The 24,529-nt window shown below is 39.2% G+C and overlaps 1 protein-coding gene across 7 annotated transcripts in view; it reads left to right on the forward strand.

Moving 5' to 3' along the window:
• The window catches only part of KLHL29 (kelch like family member 29), a 410,536-nt gene that overhangs the window by 312,134 nt on the left and 73,873 nt on the right, over positions 1-24,529 (forward strand). For all 7 annotated transcript variants that reach the window (XR_013928324.1, XM_080388502.1, XM_080388499.1 and 4 more), the window contains one exon: positions 21,196-21,334. Coding sequence is in view for 6 of the 7 variants with exons in the window: in XM_080388502.1 (XP_080244628.1) it covers positions 21,196-21,334 (139 nt within the window). In the remaining variant the exon portion in view is untranslated. The remainder of the gene's footprint in view (positions 1-21,195; positions 21,335-24,529) is intronic.

Here is a 24,529-nt window from a genome sequence, read left to right on the forward strand (position 1 = left end):
GGGTTTCCTCATCTGGCAGACCTTTAGCAAGAGGAGAGCAGAGAGTAGGAGTGCTTTCCTTGGCTTTTCTAAGAAATCTGTTCTTTCTGGCAAAACTATCATTGCAGAAGAGTCCAGCAGGCATCAACATTTTGCCTGGAAGGACCTTGTGAAGGACCAAGACAGTATCAATGCTATAGGACAAGCTGAAACTGAAATTACAAAGACAGACTCAGTTAGCGATAGGGAAAGGTATATGAAGGACACACCAAGGCTCTGTACTGCAAGGGAGGTTCCCCTAAATATAGCCATGTAGAAGACATAGGTCTATATCACTAACTGCTCGTTGTCCAGAAGGTACATTTGCTTCCCTTGTCATTGGCACTGTTTCTGATACTGATGCTTATCAGTGTAGTCTGCTAGACTGATCTCACACATCTCACACATCTCACACAGATGCTGATGTGAGGTTATACTAGTATCCCTTGTGCAAGAAGTGCTTAACCTGCACTTTTCGAAGTCATCAGTTTCATCCTGGGAACAAACAAACCTGACTCTGGAGCAAATGGAGGAAAAAAATATTCAAAAAATCTTCCAAACAATATTAGTCAAATATGCAGAAAGGCTCCAGTCACTACAAAGTACCTAACTCTGAGGAGCAAAGACATATATCGCTGATAGTCCTGTGACTCAGTCTCTGTTACAGTCAACCCCTTCCTGAATCTCTTGCTGATGAGAGCTTCTTGCAATTCTTGCTGCTCTTCCATGCCCTCATCTCATTCTCCTCATCAATAAAGATCAAGATCTTTTCAGAATTATCCTAGACTGATCATGACTGAGAGAGAGCAGGGGAGAAATCAAAAAATGGGTAGCCAGACCTGGAAGAGCAGCAAGTCCATTCAAACAGGGTGATGGTACTCATGCATTTGGTTTTAAATAGAAGAGACAGGATATCGATGGGTTAGAATTATGAGTCATCTAAAATGCTGTCAATATTCAGGTGACATCAGCCATGATGCCTCTGAGGAGGAGAGAAGGAAGGAAGGAAATCTTCAAAGCTATTAGAGAAGGACCTGTTTTTGAGCATGTATCGTACAATGCTACAACAGACTGCGAAGAATAGACCAAGCACAAATGACCAACTGTTGAAAGATGTTAAGAGATCAAAATTTATCTTTTTTTATTTAAGGCATAAGTAGTAAAGCTCTGAAACATTCTCACTAGCGTATCTGTCCACTGTAAACCACGGAACTGCTGCATGTTTTCCCTCAAGTAAAGGGAGAGAGTTTGCATCTGATGGCAACAAACTTCCTCACATGAGGTTTTGCAACAAAAATATATTCCATATCAAGATCCTTTAAGACTGTCTTGCCTTCTCAATTAAAAAAAAACAACAACTTATCATTTTACCCCCATATAGTCTCTGGGGAGACAGTCCAGAAGGAAGATTGTATCACTTCAGCTGGGTATGCAATCTTTGTAAGCAGCCCCTTGCCTCTGTGACATCTTCTCTTAGATGTCTTGTCAGAGACTCTGCCTCTGACATCTCTTTTAGATGTCTTTTGTAGTTGCTTTAAATGGAACATAGCCAAAAATTAAGTTCTCATACTTCCCTATGTCCCTTTTATTGTTATCAACAGTGCTATTATCATCCCTGTCTCTCAGCAGTCAGCAAGTTCATAGTTACAGTTCTGAATGTTTTACTTGCCAGAATTTGTCTGGTCAGATCAACAAGGTTTTTGTCACTGCTCTAGAAGTAATTAGGAAGGACAGATTTCTCAGCAAGAGAGAGGCACGCAAGCAAATCTAGACCCGTGTTAGCATCCGTGAAGGTTACTGCTTAAAGAGAGAAGATTTTTAGTAGGGCAGTAGAGCCCAGCAGAGGAAGGAAAGGAATATTTCTCTCTGTGCTGTTTTAATTTGTACTGAAACTATTAATAGTCCAAGCTTTTCTCATTTCCTGTATTTTTCACAGTGTGTTGTTCCTTTCTGCTTTTGCTTCCACCAGATTGAAATGAAAAGTTATTTGTTGTCTTTAGAAATGTCATTTGTCCTGTATCACAGTATTTGATTTCCTGGCACCTTTTGCTCAGCTCCATGGTTCTCAGTGTGGGTAATTTTGTGTCTCAATGACCCCATCATATTGTAGTACGACACTGAAATTCTTTCAGGTACGCATGAGAGGGAGAACTGCTAAAAGAGTTCGATGTTGCATTCTCCCACAAAGAGCACTCTGTATTTCAGCTGAACATTTATTTAACATTTGACAGCCTCCAAAAGGAAGGGAGGGTTATCCATGCACTTATATGCATTCTGGAAGGGTGAGATTCAGCCTGTATTACAGTCAGGCAGTCTACACATCCACCTCATTTAGCTCATTTCTGCTAGTATTTAAACAATTTCAAAAACAGCCCTTACAGAAGTCCTATTTGCAGTCTTCCCTGCCTTTGAATGTAGCTTTCAGGCTCTAGCATTGAGCCAGAAATCAATTATTCACTGTCTTTAGAGAAGGTATCCCCCAGACTTTGCTCCTCTGGACCTAGGGCAGGGTTGATGCCACACTTTGGACTACGGTGGAGTTTGCTGTGGGCTGGAACTGAGAGCTGGAAGGTTGGTGTCCAGGGAGCTGCAGCCGTACAAGCGAGATGCCCAGTGAGTTTTTGGGTACTCCACTCTCAGGCAGTGCTCTTGCACACGCTTTCTAGGTTACCCTAAAGCTTGTGTCCACCCAAGTCCTTGAGCAACTTGAATCTTGCCCTTGGTGATTACCTTTCTGCTTGTACTTTTGCCTGAACTCAGATATCCTATTTCTGTTATCTACACCAAAATCACGAAGCTCAGCCACTATTCTCTGACTTCATATCTGGAGGGGCATCCACCAGTCTGGTATTTCCAGCTAACTAGTGCTAAATAAGGTTGTTTTCTGCTTTTTAGAGCAAGGAGATTCTAAATTAGCATCTTGTCTTTAAATTGCTACCTTTGTTGTGGATTAGCTCTATAACTTTACTTTCTTATAATAGTTGTGTAAAAAATATATTCAAATGGATGTGTCAAGTTTGTCATCGGGAGCCCTTAATTCTATTCTTAATATACTATAGGGCATCGTGATCATTATTGAGAGACTAAATATTAGCTTTCTGTATTTTTCTTCCATGTAACTCCTGTGCACTGATTTGACAACTTTGGTCATTTTGCACATTTCTGCTTCTGTGTCTCTTTTGAGTAATATGAGATTATATACCAAAATGATACATGAATATAGCAAAATTCTAGATGTTGAATAGCTGAAAAAATAATAGCCAAATTTCATTGAAGATACACTATTTTCAAGAATGTAGCTTAAAATATGAAAGATTTCATTATCAACATTTATATTAAAATATGGTACTTATTTTCTGATTGTTTTGATTTCAATTAGAAATGCTAATTCAAATACATTCAGGCTGAGAAAACATTTTTGAAAACTTGCAGTTAAAAAGAGATCCACAACCATCACTGAACAGAATATGGGAGAATTAATGAGATCCTTCTTAAAACACATTGAAAATGAAAATCTGAAAATAGCACTGCCAAGTATTAGCACTATGTAATACAATATTCACTAAGTTTTGATCAGATGTTTTACAAATGGGGGGGGGACTTCTGAGCTTTTTTATAAACTGATTTTATTATAGGAGCATTTTACTATTAGATGATTTGTCTTGCTAGGAAAATACTCTTCTTTTTTCATCTTCTGATTAGACTGAGACTTAGCTTAGGATATTTCAGGATCTGGGGGTTTTGTTTTCCTAGCACTATCCAAGATAATTCTCTTCCTGGTTTCACAAGAACAAGTGCCATAACTAGTGTTTGCAATGTGAACTTTGAGAAGGCTATTATCAAACTCTGACAAAAGAATCTGAACTCCTGCTTTATAATAACTTTTTAATACAGTATCAGAAAGATGCAAAAGATCTGCCTGGGGACTGACATTTAGCTATTGTGCTCTTTTAAATTAAATGACAGCTCATACAGGCGTTCCAGGGCTAGGTGTAAAATCCTGTTATTTAAACATTGTCAAAGCTTGGGTTTAATTAACTCTAATTCAGTGTAGTTTCCCCATCCTTGCATACTCTTTCTGTCTTTCTTTCACTCCCTGTCTGTCTTTTCTTTCTGCTGGCCTTGAAAGGCTTCCGAGCGCCTGTCAGGGTTACAGTGTGATTTCAAATGCCTTCATGCCTGTTGCTGGGTGGAAAGAAAATTGCGTCCTGGCAGAGCAGCAACGAAGCATTTCATTGTCAGCTGGGAGATTTGGGTTGCAGGGTAAAGCTGGAGTGCTAAGTCCCAGCCTGGCTGTGCCTCTTAATGTTTCAAGTCATGTATGCGGGGTTTCTGAAGCAAACGGAGCTGTACTTCTCTGATCAAAATCGTGGAGGACACGTTTGGACTTCCACATACAGAGTGAGCACATCGTTTGTCAAGTTCACCATCACATGAGGTGGCGGAGGTTGCCCCATGCCTGTCCTTGCACTGGTCACGGGAAGGGCTGTTGTGCCAGCGGGGCTGGGGGCTCTGGGACAGCAGCACATTGAGGATCACAGCCCAACTGCTGTGGAGGATGCAACTGGGGTTGAGTAGCAGCTCCTAAGAAAATCAGCCAGCAGCGAGGGGATGGTAAAGCCGTCAAGCAGTTGGGCGGCATAAACACATAAGGAGATCAGAGTCTTAAGTTGTCCTTCATTTGGTGCTCATTCAAATCATTATTTTTGGGCAGAAGTAGTTCAGATCGAAGACAACCTTTCCTGAATGCTTTTAAATAAATAAATTGCCTCCTATGCATATCTAGCTCTCTTTCTCCTCTCTTTGATATGCTGCTGTGGTTCCTCAGTCTCAATGGATATACAAATTCTTACTCTATTTCTTCAATGTGATTTTGGATATCAAATATTCCTAGGCTCTGAGTGGCAATATTGTGATGAAAGTTGCACTACAATAGGCCAGGAACAAAACAGTCCCAATTAAGGTTTGCTTTTATGTAGCTACTATTCAAAAGCAGTCATCCAGCCTTTTGGGTCATAACAGTTTTCCACCTCAGTTATGCCCGGACCAACAGCTTGGTTTTCAAAGGTAAACCCTAACTTCCTTCTCTTTCTATGTGAATTCCCCTTTCTGTCTTTGCATTCAGTTCACGTGTTTTTTGCTTTCAGAGCTTTCAGAGCTTTTATGGCTTCAGAAGCCTCTTCAGTTCCTCCCAGTGACTTCCCAAATAGTGAAAAATTCACGTGCTGATTTTCCCCAGACTCAGGAGTCCTAATCAGCTGCCAGCATATGCATGGTGTCCTTCATGCCACTGGCTTCGGTCCCGGGTGCTCCTCATCCACTGGGAGCAATGCAGGCAGCCCTCAGCAATCTCTGCCTTTCAGTGGATGAGAGTCAACCCAGCTGGATCAAAGGAGTTGAAAAATGCGGATGGCTAATCAAAGCTAATCAGCTAGCCTTCCTTTCTGCTTAATAGAGAGAGATGGACAATCCCAGGGGAAACCCAGCTGTGCTGAAACAGATGTCCAAGGAAGCGAGAAGACTTCCCCTCTGGAGGTGCCTGTGTCTGTCTATGGAAGGAGCCTGGATAGCGAAGTTAAGGCTAAATGACTTTTATACAGCTAAATGTATATTTGATTAATTTTAGCCCAAAATATGTACCCTGTATAAAAGCATGCAAGTATGTTTATCACAATTCAACTTTAATAAGCAGTATTTTGAGGAGCGTTCTCCTGTCCTCTACCTGAGGGACCAGCGAGCGCAAAGGAAGCAATCGTATCCTCAGCCGTCTGCTGCAATGCTAACAGAGTGGACTGAAACAACTGTCAAAGCTGACACATCAAAGATCTTTCCAGCATTTCTCAGCCTTGAGAAAAGCAACCCACTCAGATGTTTTCTTTCAATATTTTGTAGATTTTCCAAGAATGCCCCACTTCTCATTTAAAAAAAAAAAAAAAAATAAATATAGCTCAGTTATTTTTCCATCACTCAGGGACAGCTGTGATTCTTCTTATTAAAAACATTGATCCACATAGGATACCGTTAATACTGGGGAATAAAACTGAGTTAACAGTATGTAATGCCAGTGCATGTATGTAGTATATGTGAACTTATAAACTTGAAAATGGGTATACAAAATAAATACTTCAATTTGAAAGTGATAAGGGGGCAAGAGTTGTGTTACTTTCCTGTCTAGTAGAAATGAATACATGTACAGTACATTGCTCTCCTTTGCTGGTTTTAAGGCATGAAAAGCAGTTTGAAGTATGGTCTTGCTTTAATGCCATTTAGATTCCTCCCACAATAATGTCAGCACCTTTTGTGTGTGTGTGAGTGTCTGTCTGCGTGTTTCTAGAAAGGAAACTTAGTTCAGTTCTGGTTTAAAAAGTTTTGTTGTCTTACTGCTGTTAATGTAATCTCTAGATTTTCTATTCCTCTATGAAAAAAATGCATTTTAAGGTTTATTGCTGAAGTTTCCACCAACCCATCATGGCCAATGCTTTGGGACGTGTGGTGCTTTGCTTTTGGTGCTGGGTGGGTGACTTTAGAGCAGTTTGAGTTAAAGGACACTTAAGCTGATGGGGCAAACCGTACTGTACTGTGCCGGGAGGGCTTTGTTGTCACAGGTCCAAGTGCAGGCTAATTACACGTGTGAGCCATTGGGACAGCTGGAAGTCCTTCCTAGAGGGATGAGCTATAAGCTTAAGCACAGCACCATCAGACCAGCCTGAATTTGGTCCTGAGCTAGCAATGCCCACACACCACTGTACTGTTTTGTTTCTGTCATGCCCTGGGTCCTTTTGAAACCCAGCACTGCTACTCTGCACTCTCTTTTGTGGACTGGAGGTACCTGATGAGGTGATGCAGGCATGAGCTTAGGGGCTGAGTACATGAGGAGCATCACTTCATTTAGAATATGAACCACATCCATCTATCAGGAGGTGAGGGGGCAGTTTGCTTTGTGAACTCAATGCTTTGATTAATCTATTCAAATATTAACATGCCTGGTGAGGTAGACCAAAATATCCTCTGGATGTATAAATATTCATATACTAACATCTGCCACAGCTGCATAGTTACAATTATGTTTCCATGGGAGAAAAATACTCTCTTTGAGGAAGGTCCAATATAGTAGAAGGTTTCTCTCTTCATACCTGACACTGAGGAAGGAATTGTTTAACTTTTTAAAACCTTTTATACTTGCATTATTTTAGAGTTAGCCTGGTCTATGAGGATTTAAACTCCAGCATAACAGCTATTAATGTTCCTGCATCATTTTTAGAATGTGTATGTGAGGTACTAGGTGTTTTTCATAACATAAAACAACCTCTTTGATCATCTGCAGGCTGATTTCTGCCACTGGCAGGGTCCTAAAACAACTCTGCTTTGCACAGTTAAGAGTATCAGATTGTCATTATGGTCTTGACCTCTACCTTTTGCATTCAAGAGCATGTCTTCCATTTTCTGTTTTTCGGCACAGTAGTACCTCAAAACTCCAGGTCCTTCCTTTTTTCTTTTTTTTTTTTTCTTAATTTTCTTGCTTTGCAATGTTACTTTATGGTCATTGTGCTCCAAGATGTCTTTTGAATAGGTTTACTCCTAGCTTCACTCTGAATTTTGCCTATAAGTCTACTTGGCCCTCTTCTTCCAAGAAAAAAAAAAAGAAAATAACCCAAAAATATAATCAGCAGCCCTGTCAGTAGATTCCATACAAATCCACAGCAGCTGGCTTGTTACATACCGAAAAAAATGTATGACTGTTTTTTTTTAAGTCAAACATACAGGAAATCTTTGTGGCTTTCTAAATTTTGGCATACGAAAGACATTGTTTCAGTGCACCACCAAATATGTGAGTGTACAGCAACCATATTCTCTTTTTGATTTCAAAAAAGGACTTGAACAAGATTGTTCAAGTAGTGTCAAACCAAGTCATTTATGTCTTTGTCCCTTCTCAAAGCTCTATTCGATACTCCACAGCTGGTTTTAAAGACTTACATTCATTTTTCTCATTTATAGATTGAATATTAAAGGCCATGAAAGAGCTGGTTTGGGCCACTTTTTGGGTCCATCAAGTACAGAGGAAAAAAAACATATGAACAGCTAGAGTTCTTGCCTTCTGTTCTGAACTCTGACTTCTTTGACTTAAAACAGTATTAAAGACTGGTGTTAAAATGATGTAAAATTTCTGTGATTAAGACAAGAACGGTATAGTCCCCTACAAAAGGGGATGTCTTACTTTTATATGAAGTTGTCATTGCAGACTATTCCCTGCAGAACAAGCAGAGATTTAAAGCTCTGATGAATGGCTGTTTTGCAGAGTAGGTACTTCCCTTCCACCTTTATCTTTTTAACCTTTGACATTACTTAGATTAGTCAAAACCAGTTTGACCCTATTATTTCAGGAATAATCATTGGTTTTCTTTATGATAAATTATGGATAGGTTACATTTTCAAGAGCTATTAAGTCCTAGGCTCCAAAGCTACTTGCGCATTTTGAATATTTTAATCTAAAATTTTGGGGTTTCTTTTCTTAGAGTTCTTGCAGATAAGGACCCCAGAGCTGTTGCTCCATCTTCAGTTTTATTTTGTGCTTACATCATTATGTATTTTTCAGAAAAAGTTGCAGCCTACCCAAATTACACTTCAGTCTAGCAATTTAATGTCCTTAGGAATGCACCGAATTATCTTAATCACATTCTTCAGTGATATATTACTACCTTTAAAAAATACTGCTAGGAGAAAATCACAAGTATGCAAGAGGGAGTTGAAGAATAAAGATGTAACAGTTAAAGGAAAAAAGGAAAACTAAACAAAACCCAAGACATAAGTTAAGCTGACTAGAAAATTAACATTTAAGTATGTCAGGAAATCAAGAAACAGTGCTCTGATAGTACTGCAAGCATGTGTCTGTGTAACTGTATTTATTTTACGGTGCAGTAGTGGAACCAACTTCTGTTCTCAGTTAAACCGGTGTGTTAGTTCGAACAGGTAATCACTTAGTGTCACCAAACAGGGCTTTGTATCAGTTTACCTCAACTAGTTACTGCACAGCTGTAACTTGAATTAAAGCAAGCTCTGATTATAGATAAATAGCTGCCTCCTGATGTAGTATTGACAGAATCTTCACAGAAATAGATCGTCCTTGAAACTATTTTTTGCTGTAAGACACCATTTCAATCAGAGTTTTTTTCCAAATCACACTAATTAGGAGAGTCATTTAACAATCATTATCAAGGTACATATTTCCAGAATTTGTTATGAGATATGATGTTGTTTCAAAATACACCTTATATTTGTTATCCAGTTTAATAAAATGTAAATAGCAAGTAGATATGATAGTTCATTAAGACATAAAATGGTCAGATACTCTATTTTATTTTAGAACGTCATGCTTTTAATAATGTTGTTGTTATTTAGTACCGGAGAAACATCCTATTTTCTAGGTCAATGTTTCATATTTGTTTTATGATTAAAACAGTTTGACATTTTGAAGAAAAAATTGCTAATTCGTTGTATTAATTAAAAATAATGACCCAGAAAAAAGATTCCAAACTAACCTAAAGACGTCAGCACAGTGAGACATGACAGTTGTGCCATATTGTCACTATTAATGACATTTTATTAAGCAACATAAAAATGTACCTACAAATGAAAAAAAAAAAAAAAAAAAAAGAATTTGGGAACATCTTTCATTTTTAAAAGCCTGTGTGTGAAATCTTCAGTCCACAGAAAGGGTCACAGATACTTGGGAAGACAAAACCAACTTTTGAAATATTGACATTTCCTGTGAAACGTCAAGGGCAGCTTTTGCACAGGTAGATATTTGTTCTTTTTAAATACATGTTAGCCTTCTGCTGCCAGAGCAGGGAGAGGGCAAGTACACGAGAGGTGAAATCCTGAAGCCTTTGAAGTTTAGCCATAGACTTTTAATGAGTTTGTTCCCAGGGTTGTTCATTTGTACATATGAACTGCTAATACCATATAGTTAATGAAAAGTACCGCAATTTTCATAAATATGTATATGATATATGAAAATTAAGGTCTAGAAAAATGAGAAATAATAAACGAAATTATAATAATTATCTCTCCTGAAACCTGTTCAGACACACAGCTCACACTAGTTAAGAGACACCAGTTTCTACTCTGTGTCATAGGGCAAAATATCACTGAAGACAAAGTAAATAAACACCACCTGGTTTGTTCCTGAAGAATGCAAAATAAAAATTAAAAAGACCACAGACAATAAAAGGTGGTTATTTCATTTCCAGTTCTGTATGTTCCTTTTTGGAGATGTCATGACTGAATTTAAGGCTGCAAGGAAGCATCTGCTGTTTGAGAGGACCTCAGAGGAAGCCCTCTTCTCCAAATTAGTAGTAAACCCTTTTTTAGTGTGTGACAGATCGGTAAGGTAGCTTATGGATGGACATCTATTTCCATTTTAAAATTGGCACCCTAGGTTATTAAATTAGATCCTTTTATTTTCAGTTTACCTAAAGCTGTAGCATGTCCCTTCTCCAGATCTGCGTGGTTTCAAGAACATTTTTCAAAGATACCTGTCAGCCCTCGATGTTTCTTACATTTCACGATCTTTAATGCTTAGATTTAAAACTGGAAACAGTTGATGTTTTACTCTGTATATGTCTTTTCAGAAGAGTGCAAGTGGCTTTATGGACCCCTGTCATCCTGCAAACTACTGTTGGGGAGCTATTGGTCTGGATATTCCAGTCATTAGCAAGAGAAGCTGCTAGTATCTTAAATTAAAATAGATCTTTGAATTCCCGCTAAGACTTCTAGAAAATAAATTTACTTCAATTCTTTCATAAAACTTTACAACTTTGTCTTCCCAGTGCAAGCTGGAGCCCTGGTGAGGCTGTCATTTGAACTGAAGCTGTATTGCAGCCTCTTTTGTTCTCGCCTTGCCTTAGATGCCTGCTTGCTGCCTGCTGGCTTGCAGGAGCGAGCAGGATGACTTGTGGTGACAGCTGTAAAGTTGCGGATGGGAGCAGAGAGGAAAAAAGCCCTTGTTCGGTTAGGAGGGGGTTTATATCTCTCTGTTTCCATAACTACACAGAAGGAGAAAAACATGCTTCTTTCATGCTTGTCTAGATTCAAAATTGCCTGTTGTCATCCTTTCATAGGTTCAGCACCTTTGCGGGTTGGTCTTAGTAGCATTTTCAGATTATGAAATTATTGTGAAATTTGTATATTGCCTTCACAGCTGAAATTTTGATTTAATCACTGTGTTTTTCTGAGGTGTCCCTTTGTTTTCGTTTGTATTTGAAATGTTCTAGCCAAGTCTTAACAACCATCTTCATTATGTGAAAGCCATTCAGCTCTCAAAATAGTCTTTATAAGCTTGCTTAATTCTTAGAGAGCCCATAAATTTTAATAGTCATTAAATAAATCTTTGTCCTTTAATCTCAACAGACTTCTTAAAAGTGTCTTTTCTTTTTTTTTTTATTTGAGTTTGGTAAGGCAGCTACTTAAAGCTTCCTGATAACTTGTTCCTCTATGAATATAAACAACATTTGCAGTTAAATGGTTTCTTACATTATCAGCTAGTCACAGCTCGTATTCTCTTGCCATACTGTACAAACTCACTGTTCAGGCAACATGGATACTAGGAAGGGACTTTGCTAGGATGTATACAAAAATACTTAATATTAACAATACCTTCAGAAAAGTTTATTTAAAATAAAGATCTAAAATTCAAGGTTTACCCTGTTAAGGAGAAATATGAATTAGGCAGAAGTGAGGAGGGCATTTTACAAAATATTTCCTAAACATCTATAACACTGTTACATTCTAAAAACTTTACAGTGCTTATAAAGAGGGAAAACAATCAAGTATAAGTCTTTCGCATCTTTAGGACAGGTAGAATCTGGAGATCTGAAAATGTTATTAGGGAGATGTTAAAAGGAAATGGACACAAATTATGGCTTTTTTTGCATATGATACCATGTTCCTAAAGCTCACGGGGCATAAAAATAGCTTATTTACCATTTTTTTTCCAAACCTGTAGTCATTTATGATTCTTAGATAAGTTAGCAGCCTTGTATTCAGCTATTGTAGTTACTTTTGCAATTGTGATAAGTGAAGCCACCAACATACGCTGAAGCTACAGAGCAGGGAACCAGTTGCTGAAGCAGAGTTGCTGGGTTGCAGACTTCTCCGAGGGAGGGCTTAGAGCTGACTGACAGTGTTTTCATTATTTTATTTTGCAATGTTTGATTACACTTGTCCGTTCTGATAATACAATGAATCGCTGAGACTCATTGTGGAGACACAGTGTGTACCAAAATAACAGTTCTCTATCACATGAGATGTCCGCTGCACCAAGAGATGCTGTCACATGCATTCAACCCAGTGCATATCATATGCCTGGTACTAAGCCATCCACTGAGTATAAAGGCCTAAATAATTAGATGTAGTACCTTATTGTTTATAAATGATACATAATATCTTCTGAAAGGGTGAGATTTCAGTGCCAATTATTTGAGTTGGTTTTGTTTTCATTAGACATCATACTGCAGCATATGAATGCTAGAAAATAGGTGCATTACCACGTGACAGTAAAGATGGATTTATTTCAAAGGACTGTGTTGATTACACTTACAGACTAAGTCCTGCCCCTGTTGAAACTGGGCAGCACTGCTTTTGTTTTCAAGGGGTGGGGGAATCCCCCCCTCCTTGCTAATTAATGTATGTTAAGTGCTTTGATGTCTTTGATTGTCAGGTGTTAAACCTCACAGTTACTATCTTTTTCCTTTTTTTTTTTACTCTAATACGTACAATTTGTCCTGGGTGCATCACTGATTTATCTTCAGAAACCTGTCTTTTCTTATTTTCTTAACTCTGGAAAAGAAGCTTTTTGTTTGCGGGCTGTACATGTGCACACATGTGTGACTGATTGCTGTTAATACAAATTCACAGCTTTTGTTCTTGCACCACCAAAACTGGTCAGCATTTGACTATTGCTGACATGTCGGGCAGCCTGTTGATTACACTATTGGTTTCACAGATGGGTGCTCCTTGTTCAAAGCCTTCAAAACTAGGAAACGTTTAGCTAATGCCTTGCACTACATAAAGAGATCAAAAAGGTCTAAAAGCTATCTGCTAGTCTTCTGCTACAAGCAATTAGGGTAATACTGAATCCATCCCAGATCACGTAGTAATAAATATTTTAGCCTTCCCTTAAGTGTGTATTGATATTCAGGGCTGCCTGCTGGTAAATAAAACAATCAGAACTAAATTTTCCTTTGAATCTGGGCTATTCTGTGTTTCCAGCGCTCACAGACTTGTCGTCCGTCCGTCGTCCATCCCCCCCCCTTCTTCTTCTGCCTGTCTCTCTCTCTCATTTTGTCTCCAGAGAAAATTATTGTCTGCCTGGAAATCAAGTTACAGTGCTAACTGAAGTAGTGGCATGTTATATATGGAAGAGAGGCCAGGCTGGCAGTTTGCTAGGATCCCCTGGGGTTTGTTTGCCTTGGCCAATATAGAACAGGCTGCAGCCAACTTTGTATTTAATCAGGGGTTAATCCTCAAAAAAACCCACAGCAGATCCTGATACAGGAAGCTACATCTTTATCTCAAAATCTCAGTGGGCATTTTTACACTGGATCCTTGGGTCTTACTGCTTGTCCTTACGTGGACAAGTCTGTGTTGGAAATTGAAAGAGATCAGATTGTCTCCATATTTTTTCTCATTTTTTACAATCATATATGGAATGTAAATGCAGTTCATTTTCAAAGCCAGTCACATATGCTCACTGTGCATTTGTAACCCTGTATGATTATAAATTAGCAGGCTTGGATTCTGTGGAAGACTTTACCTTATAAATGAAAGCAGCAAAGGCATTCTAGCCCCTGAACTCCCTTTTTTATTTTTATGCGTAACTGTGATACCAAAATCTCTCCAAAGTTGCATTTAAAGTAGATTTTCTAGATATTAGGGGTGTAATTCATCTCTGGATATAGTCAGAAAATATGCTGAAATAGTTCTACAGCCTAATATAGGAAAATATCAATTCTGTAATGTGTGAAGGCATCCTTGATGTGCCTCCTAATGTCAGTTTTAGTGATGATAATAGCCTGAAAATTGGTTTCAAAACATGATATGGTGACTTCCTTGAGTTCTTAATATCTTTAGAAAGGCTTCATTTACACATAGAGTTGTAGTTGGCTTCCTCAAGTGAGTAATTATCACAGCTGACTTTGTTGACCCTTTCTCATTGTAATAAGGTGAGAAGAATTTGTCTATATGAGCAATGAAAAATTATTTAGCGCAATGGGCCATCTTATTGACAATGATCCTTTGAGCAGAATTCTTATATACAGCCACATACATGTTGTTCAGTATGGGATTTAAGAATATTTTCCCACTCCCCAGCATCTGTTACTGTTTTCTTTAGTGGTACAGGTGTATAACAGTGTCAACAAGACTAAGATCTAGACAGGTTGGTCTGTACTACAAAATCCTACTGCCATAGCTGTATCAGCTTGGAGTATGACAACTTCACACCTTGTGTTTCACATTGCTGTGCTGACAAAACCCAGCAGAAGATGACTCCTGTTGCCTTTTGTTCAGAGGGTGTTGTAGCTGTGCCAGCAGTGATACCTCTCCATCAGCATATGCTCTATCTTCACTAGGGTGTGTAGCTGGGTAGCACAGACGCAGTAGGGCACAGCTTCGTAGTGCTCCTGTAGTCAGTATTGAGCTTTTCTCAGTTCATTTTATCTGGCTTAAGGGCTTATGAAAGCGTTATATTCAGGAGATGGCCACAAGCAATCAAGCATTTTCAGATGCCTGTGGAGCAGGACAGTGTCCTGTGGAAGCCTAATTAATACAGACTGGGAGAGGAGGGCTGGACACAGCAATATCATACAGCCTGTATTTTGCATCTCCATCCCAAGCCGTTACCAGCCTTGGTGCTGCACAGTTAGAGCGAGAGTGTTTCACCATTTGTCTGCCTCCCCCATCTCACTGATAAAGGATCCTTGCACAGGCAAGCAGCTTTGTTAACGCCCCCTTCTCCAGCTCTTGACAAAGAAGTTCAATTGCAATTGAGATTGAATAGGAAAAAAAGGTAAAAGTATTTATCTGCAACAAATTAATTCTCACCTTCTGCAGGAAAAAAAAAAAAGTGTCTGGTTTCAGCTGATTAACTAATCTCCCTTGGTGCTCCCTGGGGAGAGACACCCATGATAGTGCATCCTACCTGGCTAAGCACAGAGGATGGGTTGGGTTGTGCCTAAGACATGGTTCTGTGTCTATTTGACTGCACAGGCAGTCCAGGTAACTGGACATGTAATTTCTAGGGTCCACGAAGAAAACTGAAGATCCACAGGGTAGTATCTGAAACATCCTCATCTGTTAATGATTCCCACCAGGCTTTGCTCATTCCCATTTTTTTCTACTGCTATTTCCTTTCAGGCTAAAAGAGAATAAGGGACCTATTTCTTGTCCTCAGTCCCAAGCAAGAAGCTGTTCTCCAGAGGTGTGTACTTGTCCTCACACCACATGGAAGCTGCTGTAGCTGATGGTGTATTTGTCAGCTGGAAAATAACTAAACCTTGGCCTGATAATCATGGGAGAGCCTAAGGGACGGTGTTCAGTGGTAGCTGGTCTGCAGTGTCAAGATGCCCAGGGGAGTGGTGAACAGCATCAGCCACTGCAACGCCAAGTGTGTCTGCTTAACTTCATCAGACTGGCCTGTTGAGACAACTAGGTATTTAGTTGTTATCTCTTTGTGCAGCTCAATCAAGTTACGTATCAACAGCATGAGGGTAAATGGAGCACGTTATTGTGGCACTCTCCAGGCTTTGGTGTTCTCTGTGTGTCTGTGGGCATTCTGGTGAGGAGAAAGAATTGTCAAAATTGGTGAAAAATCATGAGTTCTTGTGTGGATCAATAGGATGGGTTCACCATGGTACACACTTTCCGGTCACTCATAACTCCTATTTGACTGCTAGGTCTTTTGCTTCATAATTTCATTTCTTGTAGCTACACGCCCTCTACTACTGTCTATCAAAATGGGCAAGTGCGGACAGTGCTGGCACTTAATGGTTAAAATGAGTATTTTACATAACTAGAGCACAACCTTGGGAATTAATCTCCTTGTTAAGGCAAAAAGGTAATTGTATTTTCTTTCTGGTAACCTGGTTTTCCCACATTTTCTGTCCCAGTCATGAAAGCATGAGGCTGTCTGCGCAAGCACTGGTCTCTTGCATGTTCTTCACAAGAATAGTTAGTGATGTTTCATCTATTACCCTTTGCAGTTTTATAATAGGTTGTTTTTTCCAGCAGATTTTAAAAAACACTGTTTGTAAAAAGTGTTTTTCCGTATTTCATGGCTCATTGTATCTTAGATCTTGCTGCCCCCTTTTAAAGCCTTACCTACTAGAATTTCAGTGAAGAGTTCATTAAAAGTGGAAAGAAACCCAAAAGTTTCCATTGTGCCACAGGAATGTGCATAAGAGAGGATCTTTGAGTATCCAGTCTCCACTGTGCTAAATATGGACTAAATAAACTCGGGGAATAAGTTCCTTGTTAATTTTTATTTCTGATCGGGAGTAATTTAAAAAAAAAAAAGTTTCACTGCATAATTTCTGTTCCCTTTACTTGATCTACACCATTATACAGTTGTTCTTGGTCCTACATTTGATCCAAGGCTTGTGGGCTCTTCAGTTTAATTTGTAATTAATCCGTTAATTAAGAGGGAGAAAATGTAGTGTGAGGGTGGAGCTGGGGACCAAGAATCAAAGCTTCTGAGTTCTTCCTGGCTCGGTTCCTGACCTAAGGAAAGTCACTTACACTTTCTGGCCCATATTGTCTCTGGGACTCTCAATATAATTATTTAAATGCCCTCAGGCAATAATATGAGAGCTGATAATGGCCAGATAGAAAGTGCTTCCTTTCACAAGCTCCATAGAGATGTTCATTTGCAGGTTTCAGGTCAAGTCCCCTTTAGGTTCAACCACTACCTGGCTCGTGTAATTATGGAAGAATATGGGGATGTCTACTGTGTACTTCTTTATAAAGAAAACATTCAGCCAGTCTTTGACTGAGAATGATTTAGCATTGGTAGTGATGAAGAAGACAGAAAGGACGGGCTTGGTTTCTGCAATCCCAACACATACATGCACCTGAGGCAGGAAGGAAAATCCCTTGCACTATGGATGTGAGAGCATTTGCTGTGATTCATTGAGGAGGGGGAACATCATGCCCATCCTGCTGAAACCTTGCACCTTAACTTTCCTTGCACTTCATTTTTACCTGGATCTCTTTTTAAAAAAAATCAAATGAGGAAAAAAAGCCAACAAAGCAAATACTCCTTGTAAGAACAAAGGAAAGAGGAATAAATAACCAGTGGGAAATTCCCAGCACACCCCTTTCTGAAGGTTTCAGGAAATTCCATTTGTTGGAGGAAATGCTGAAAATTAGGAGGAGCCCAGAAGAGGGACTAGCAGGAGACAGCTGCGATCATTTTTCACTGCTAGGACTGCACTGTGTTGCCTCTCCTTTTACAACTCATCGGCAGGCATTATTACCTGGTGAAAAAATTTGTTTTGCAGCTCATCCTGAGTCCTCATAAATCATTAATGCCTGGCTAAGCACAGTGTGAGCATTACAAATACTCTGAGAATGAGGGCCCGTTCTGATATAACCTTGTGTCCAATACTAATGCCTGCTAGTTATTTAGTAATACAAAGGAGCCTCAGCGAGGAAGATCGATGAATCAATGCAGTCTCCTGACTTCCTTCTCCTCTCCACCTGCCTCTTCTCTTTTTTAGTTCAGAAACTGAGCTACAAAAAATACAGGACTGTTCACAGTCATCTCTCTGTGGAGAGCACTGCAACAAGTCACCAGGACAAGGAGGGAAATATGGCCTCCGAATGTCTATAGGAAAAAGAGGAGCTTCAGTTTCTGATTAGGGCTTTTCCTGATTTCTGGGTTTTTATGAGCCAAATCACACCACTGCTCTAGACCTGTGTTTTCTGGTTTGCATCCCTTAATGAATGCATGCATCATAAAGCACACTGAAGTGTGTAAAGAACGTAGATAGAAACTGTGCCCAGGAACTGCAGGACTCTGTAATTAAACGGTGCTCAGTAAAGTCCAGGTAATCATCCCATTACCTGGGGGAGCCATTTGGGCACTCTGATGCTCAAACCAGCTCTCACGGTACTGGAGACAGCCCAGAGAGCACATCTATAGCTGCAATGGCTGGACTTCGTGTCTTGTTAGTCGGCAATCTTGGCCATAGTCATGAGTTCAAGGATGGTTTCTACTGCCCTGCTTACCCTGAGCTCACCTCCAAAAACCCTCAGCCTATTCAGACTGCAACTATGTTTTCTCCTCCCCTCCTCTCTCCTCTCCTCTCCTCTCCTCTCCTCTCCTCTCCTCTCCTCTCCTCTCCTCTCCTCTCCTCTCCTCTCCTCTCCTCTCCTCTCCTCTCCTCTCCTCTCCTCTCCTCTCCTCTCCTCTCCTCTCCTCTCCTCTCCTCTCCTCTCCTCTCCTCTCCTCTCCTCTCCTCTCCTCTCCTCTCCTCTCCTCTCCTCTCCTCTCCTCTCCCCTCCCCTCCCCTCCTCTCCTCTCCCAGAGCAAAGGATCCATCTATGCAGTTGCTCTTCATACAGTTGTATTCTTTGGACACTGGAATAATTGGTCATGAGCTTTAAAAGAGGAAATGGAATGAGGTGAGATGGAGATTGGCCCCTTGTGTAAGTGTGATCTTAAACTTGTATGACTTGGTCTTGGTTGGAGCCCTCGTCCTGAAAGGCTTCTGCAAGGGAGGTTGTAAAATCACAGGCACTAGATCTTGAATAGGAACTTAGGAAAAGTGTAGATGGAGATGGAGGACAGCAGTTGGGCAAATCTGAAAAGGGGAATGACAGAAAACAGAAGTGCAGTTAGGTAGAGGATAAGAGAGTATCAGAAAGTTTAGAGGGTAAAGTAACTGTCTTTGTGTCATGAAATGACAGAAAATTGGTCAGGAGAAAAATGTAGTTGCTGTAAGTGAAAGTGGTAAAATGGACGGAGACAGAAAAAAAAAAATCGTTCATATGAGAAAAGGGACAGAAAAATACTTCCTCCACAATTGCCTCCAAAAATACGCAACTGAGAGAGCACCTGGTGCTGTTCCTGTGAAACCAGAGACCTTAGCCTCTTTGACCCTACATCAGGTAGAATATCTCCTGTCCAAAGCATCCTTGGTATTTAACTGAGGCCTGAAGCATTCATAGTCAGGTCGCATTCATGGTCAGGTCAGACTTTAGGCATCACACCTCCAGCAAAAGCCTGAAACTTTCCTGCAGAGGAGTGAACGTTTGGATCCTGCTTTAAGTTTTGCTGGAAACATATGATTGTACTTTAGCTTGGATGAATTTGTTAAAAATGGTCTCTGCTATAGCACCCACAGGACAGTGGTTTATTTTCCCCTATTATAGATCTGACACAAGCCTGCTGTTATTTCTGTGCCCTCTCTAATGATCTGCTTGCTCTCTGGAGAGCACTGACCCATTTCAGCACAGAATAATTAGCCTTTCAGACACTACTGTGTTTCCATTAAATAGACATAAATATGCAAGGTGACATTTATTTACTTAGGACTGAAAAATGTGCACCACAGATGTTGGGGCTTGGGAGAACTTCAGTCCCTTTTCATGCCACAGCTGTGTATTTGCATGCTTTCCTGTTGTTTAACCACTAGTGCTTCGCTGAAATGATTCCTGTTGGATTTCTTTGGGGAAGCAGGAGAGCACAAAGATTGTTTAGGTCTTCATTTCACCATAAAGCCTTTTGGTGATGCTTTGGCAGCCAAGTGCTTGAGCCCAACAGTAGCTTTAAACACAGTTATAGTTACACTCTTTAGGTCCCTTTTACTTTGTGTAAGCAGGGACTCTGTGTAAAGAACTGTTGTTGATTTACAGATCTGTCTGAAGAGGAATGTGTTCAGGGTTTTACACCGAGAAAATGAGAACCTTGACCTATTGCAAACATAAAATAAAACCAAAATCCTTTAGTATTTAAAATCAGCTCTTTTATCATCTTGATCACTGGCTTCTGAACGGCCAGACTATTGCCCAGGTGAAAAGTATATTATTCATCTTGATAGCCACTTTGGTCTGCAAAGTTGGAGGGAAGTCTTACCCTTAAAAGTCCATCCAGCATATAAAACATGTAGGTTGCTTGGTAGTTCACATCCACACATGAAGACGTGGCATGCTATTATTTCATTCTGTTAGTACCAATAGGCTTTATAAAAGGAGGAATCATGCAAGGTAGGTGCTTTATTGCAGGACAGAAACACTTTCATAGGTTATTTTAATCATTACGATTCTTTCATGATGTGTGAAAGTTGATTGTTGCTGTAAATGAAGCCATTGAAGGCTAAAAAATAAAAATGCTGTGATGGTAAAAATCCTTGGAGTGCAAAAAATGGGAATTGCTATAAAAGGCAGTAATTTATTCTCTGCGTGAGACTATTTTTTATCATAAGGATGCTTTTAAGCTAATTCTGAAACATATGCAATTGTAGTCTATATAGCTGACGTATATTGCAAGATGCATTGATATTTGGCTAATTTTTTATGCACTGTAATTTATATATTATTTAGATGTACTATCTTATTCTGTTAACTGAGAGGCTTAACACATTTTTACTATGTTAAGGATAAGTTATTTTCGCAGGTCTTGTGGTTTTATTATTTTGACCCATATCCAGCTCATATTGCATCATAATACCATATTTTTACTAATATTATTCTAGTGTGTTCAAAACTTATTTGCATTTGGATAGAAATTCATTAGCTCTTGATTTTTATTATAACAAATTATTTTAACTTTTCTGTGATAATGCATTCTCTGTGTTTCTGATTTGGTGATGCTGAAATATTTTGTTTTCGTTTTTAACCCTTCCAAATTTAGGATTGGTTTTGCTTTTTTTCTGTATATATATTTCAGTTGTTTAGACCTACTGGTTCCTGCTTTTTTCTTTTTCTTTTTTTTTAATATGTTATGTTCGTAACTTCTGACTGTCTGTGTTGAGCCAATCTTACCGACAAAAATATCAGTTGTTTCCTGTTTCTCTACTTCTTTACAAAAAAAAAAAAAAAAAAAAAAAAAAAAAAGTAAAAAGTAACAATAAAAAACTCTTAATGGGAACCCTGGCACTGTCTGTCTTCTCTGTTCTGCAGAAATGTTGAAGGAGTTGAACCAGCAACGCAGAGCGAAAGAGTTTACAGACCTGAAAATTATTGTTGAAGGCAAAGAGTTTGAAGTCCACCAAAATGTTCTAGCTTCCTGCAGCTTGTATTTCAAGGACCTGATTAAAAGGTTTGCCTTCCTTCCAGCTGTGATCTGCTCTGTTCTTTTGTAGGGCGCATTTGTGTCGCTTTTTTTTCCTCCCCTCTCTTGCAGGTTTATGAAGATTGAATCTCCTGTCACAGAGCCAGTAGCCATTCTTTCCACCTCCTCTGAATGTATTTCCAAACTGAGACTCAGACCCATTTGTTACACATCTGACTCGTACAGTGTAATTATTTCTGATAAGTAGAGGCTGGTTTTGGCCGAAGAAAGTGTTCCACCACTGAGAGATCTAAGATTTAGACTCAACTGCTAATGGTGATTCGGACCACAACTGAAAACTATTGCTGTCAATGTTTTCAAGGGACTCTGTCACGTATGACAAAAGTCTGTCCTTCGGGCTACAATAAGCCATCAGCGTTCTGGTGAACGATGCTGAGATGTCGTGCTAATAAAGCATTTCGAGTATCGTAATCCCTTTACCCTGAAATCTTTGTTACATGCTTTTGTGTGGCTTTTATGGGCAAAGGGATTGATATTTTTATTATTTGGGGACTTTTAAAAGAAAAGGCAACTGATTAATTTATCTAGAAAAAAATAGGAAATTAGACAATTTTCTGGTCAAAATATAGCTCAGTCTGCATGTTGGACTAAGGGTAGTTTTTTCCTACAAACACTCTAGCTTAGGGTAGGTACAAAATGTACATTTTCTAAACATCGTGTCTCCGCCTTTGCATTTTCCCCCCTCTGTTTCTAGCTGATTGATTCTAAACAGTGCATGATAATCTTTTTTTTCCATTACATTGATTTTTCAATTTGTATGCTTCATATACTTGCATAGGAATAAATTGGTACTCTCGTATTATTAGTAAGTTAGAGTAGCAAGTAGGGAGAAAAAAATCATGAGGATAACTTTCATTTTTCTCTCAATCATCAGCAAATTAATGCAGCTGCTGATTTTGCCTTGCAGTATTTTCCTGAGCAGACTGGGCCTGGACTGTGCTAAAAAATGGGATTAAAGAACATTTTGCTTGCTTCAAATCCTGTATTTAAATTTTGCCAACTAACACAATAGTGACTGTATTTTATTTCAGGATGGCATATTGGCTGGTATCTCCTTTCAGTGTATTATGTCCTTTTGCACAAAGCTGGTTCTATAATTATGGATATATATTACATTTCTATGATATAACTGTGCTGACTGCCTTATCAATTATTCATAAAAAATATGTTGGCCTAGGAAGCATGTCTTTTCCCCTCTGTAAATCTAATGATTGCTAGCTATAGCTATGCCAGATCTCTCCTGTCCTTTCTCTTCTGTCTGCTCATTATCATTTAATTGTTAAGGCTACAGTGTATGCTTTTTAGGGTGATAAGGAGTAGAGTCTACAGGGAAATAAAAATCTTAGAGTCAGCTCACAGAAATCTAATAGCTGGCTGGCCAAAGACTGTCATTTGGATTTTGCTGCAAAGACATCTGCTTGTGTGCAGAAGTCACCAGGCAGCATCTATTTCTGGAAGCACACTGAAGAATCTTGCCACTTTATTATTTAGTTATCTAATGGAGATATACATTCGATTGAACACTGCTCTGATATCATTTAAAACAAACAAACAAAAAAACAACAAACTTTTTAAATGCTCTGAAAAGAGACTATGAGAGCAAAACCCTAGATCTCAGCATTTATTGTCTTTTAGCTGCTCTCATAAGGCTCACATGCATTACAAGAAAAAAATAGTGCAAGTTTTAGCCCATTTGCCAACCTCACCACTTTTTGCCTTCTTTCACATCATCAGCAGCAATAAATATTCCAGAAGTTGATCTTTGTCCACCGTCAGGTCTCTCTATCCCAGTTGTCTTCCATATATAACCTGAGTTCCAAGCATGTAACCTTGATGATGGCTAATGGAGTTGCACAGGTGTATCCAAGGCAAAAATACTTTTATTACCGATGATGATGCTTGAATAAGGAAAAATGCATCTTGATGTCTAGTTGAGTTTGCAAAACCGCCAGGTGAGAAAAATAAATATTCACCTGTAAACTGAGCAAATGTGTCGTTGCAAAGCAATAAAATCAGGGCCATGGGGTGGAATTTCTGAAGACTTGCTTTTTAGAGGATACTTGCAGTGTAAAGCCTAGTCCTTTTAGAAACCCCATGAAGTCAATAAGAGTCAAGGACTCAAGTTGCAAGAGGCACTCAGTATTTTGTAGGATCATGCCCTTAACAATACAGAATCATTATAGTTCACAGAGTCAGTATGTTTATAAACACAGTATGTCTAGAATCCTCTCCTGATATTTATTCACAGTTCTTTTGAGATAGTACTTAAGGCTTTATATGATTTATATTGTGCTCTCTGTGTTATTATAGAAATCAAAACAAGAAATGGCATTTCTTCTAGAAGAATAAAAGAGATCTCTTTATATTATATATAATATAAAGTACATATCAATCAGCACATGCTAGGGTTAAGCTCTAATGCCATTCCAACCAAAGGCACCGATGGGTCACCAGAAACATCGATGAGAAGATGATCTATTTATGAAGGTGCTATGTGCACTCATCTAAACGTGCAGGAAAAGAATATCTTTCAGAGTATTTACTTCAGCTGTTCTTTGCCACAGGCTAGTTATTGTTAACCTCATGTTCTGCCATTGATTCCACTGTGTGTTGGAGCTGGTATCTGATGGTAGAATAGCAAGTAGTGTCTCAAAAGAATAAAAGGGAAATGTTCAGAAACAAATAAGATCATTTATTCCTTCCTCAAGAAAACCCAAAATATAGACAAAAAGCATAATAGAACTAGAGTTATTGCCTGTCTTGAGGAAAACTATTTGATAAGAATTAGCCATAGCAGGGGAAAAGAATATGTTATTTTTATTGCACTGTAGTGAAAAGATAGCCAGGTTTGATTAACCAAAAAAATCTGAAGTTATTATTTATGAAACAAATTTGGTAATGAGAGTGCACTTTGAAACCCCCCTAGTTTTTCAGAAAATGGTTGATCCTGCAATGCACTGAGCATTCTGGTCCGTGTCCAGAAAAGTCCTTGTTCCATGTAATTTATCTTCTCAATATATGAGTGTGGCCCTTTTGAGGTTGGGTTAAGCCAGTTAGCAGGCACTGTGCTCTTGGAAATGGTTAACTACCCCATCAGATGCTGTGCAGCACTTGAGCCTAAGCCAGGACTCGATGTTCATCTCCCTCCCAACAGGAGCTGAC

The sequence above is a fragment of the Falco punctatus genome, assembly GCF_963210335.1.
Source record: "Falco punctatus genome assembly, chromosome: 5".
NCBI lineage: Eukaryota > Metazoa > Chordata > Aves > Falconiformes > Falconidae > Falco > Falco punctatus.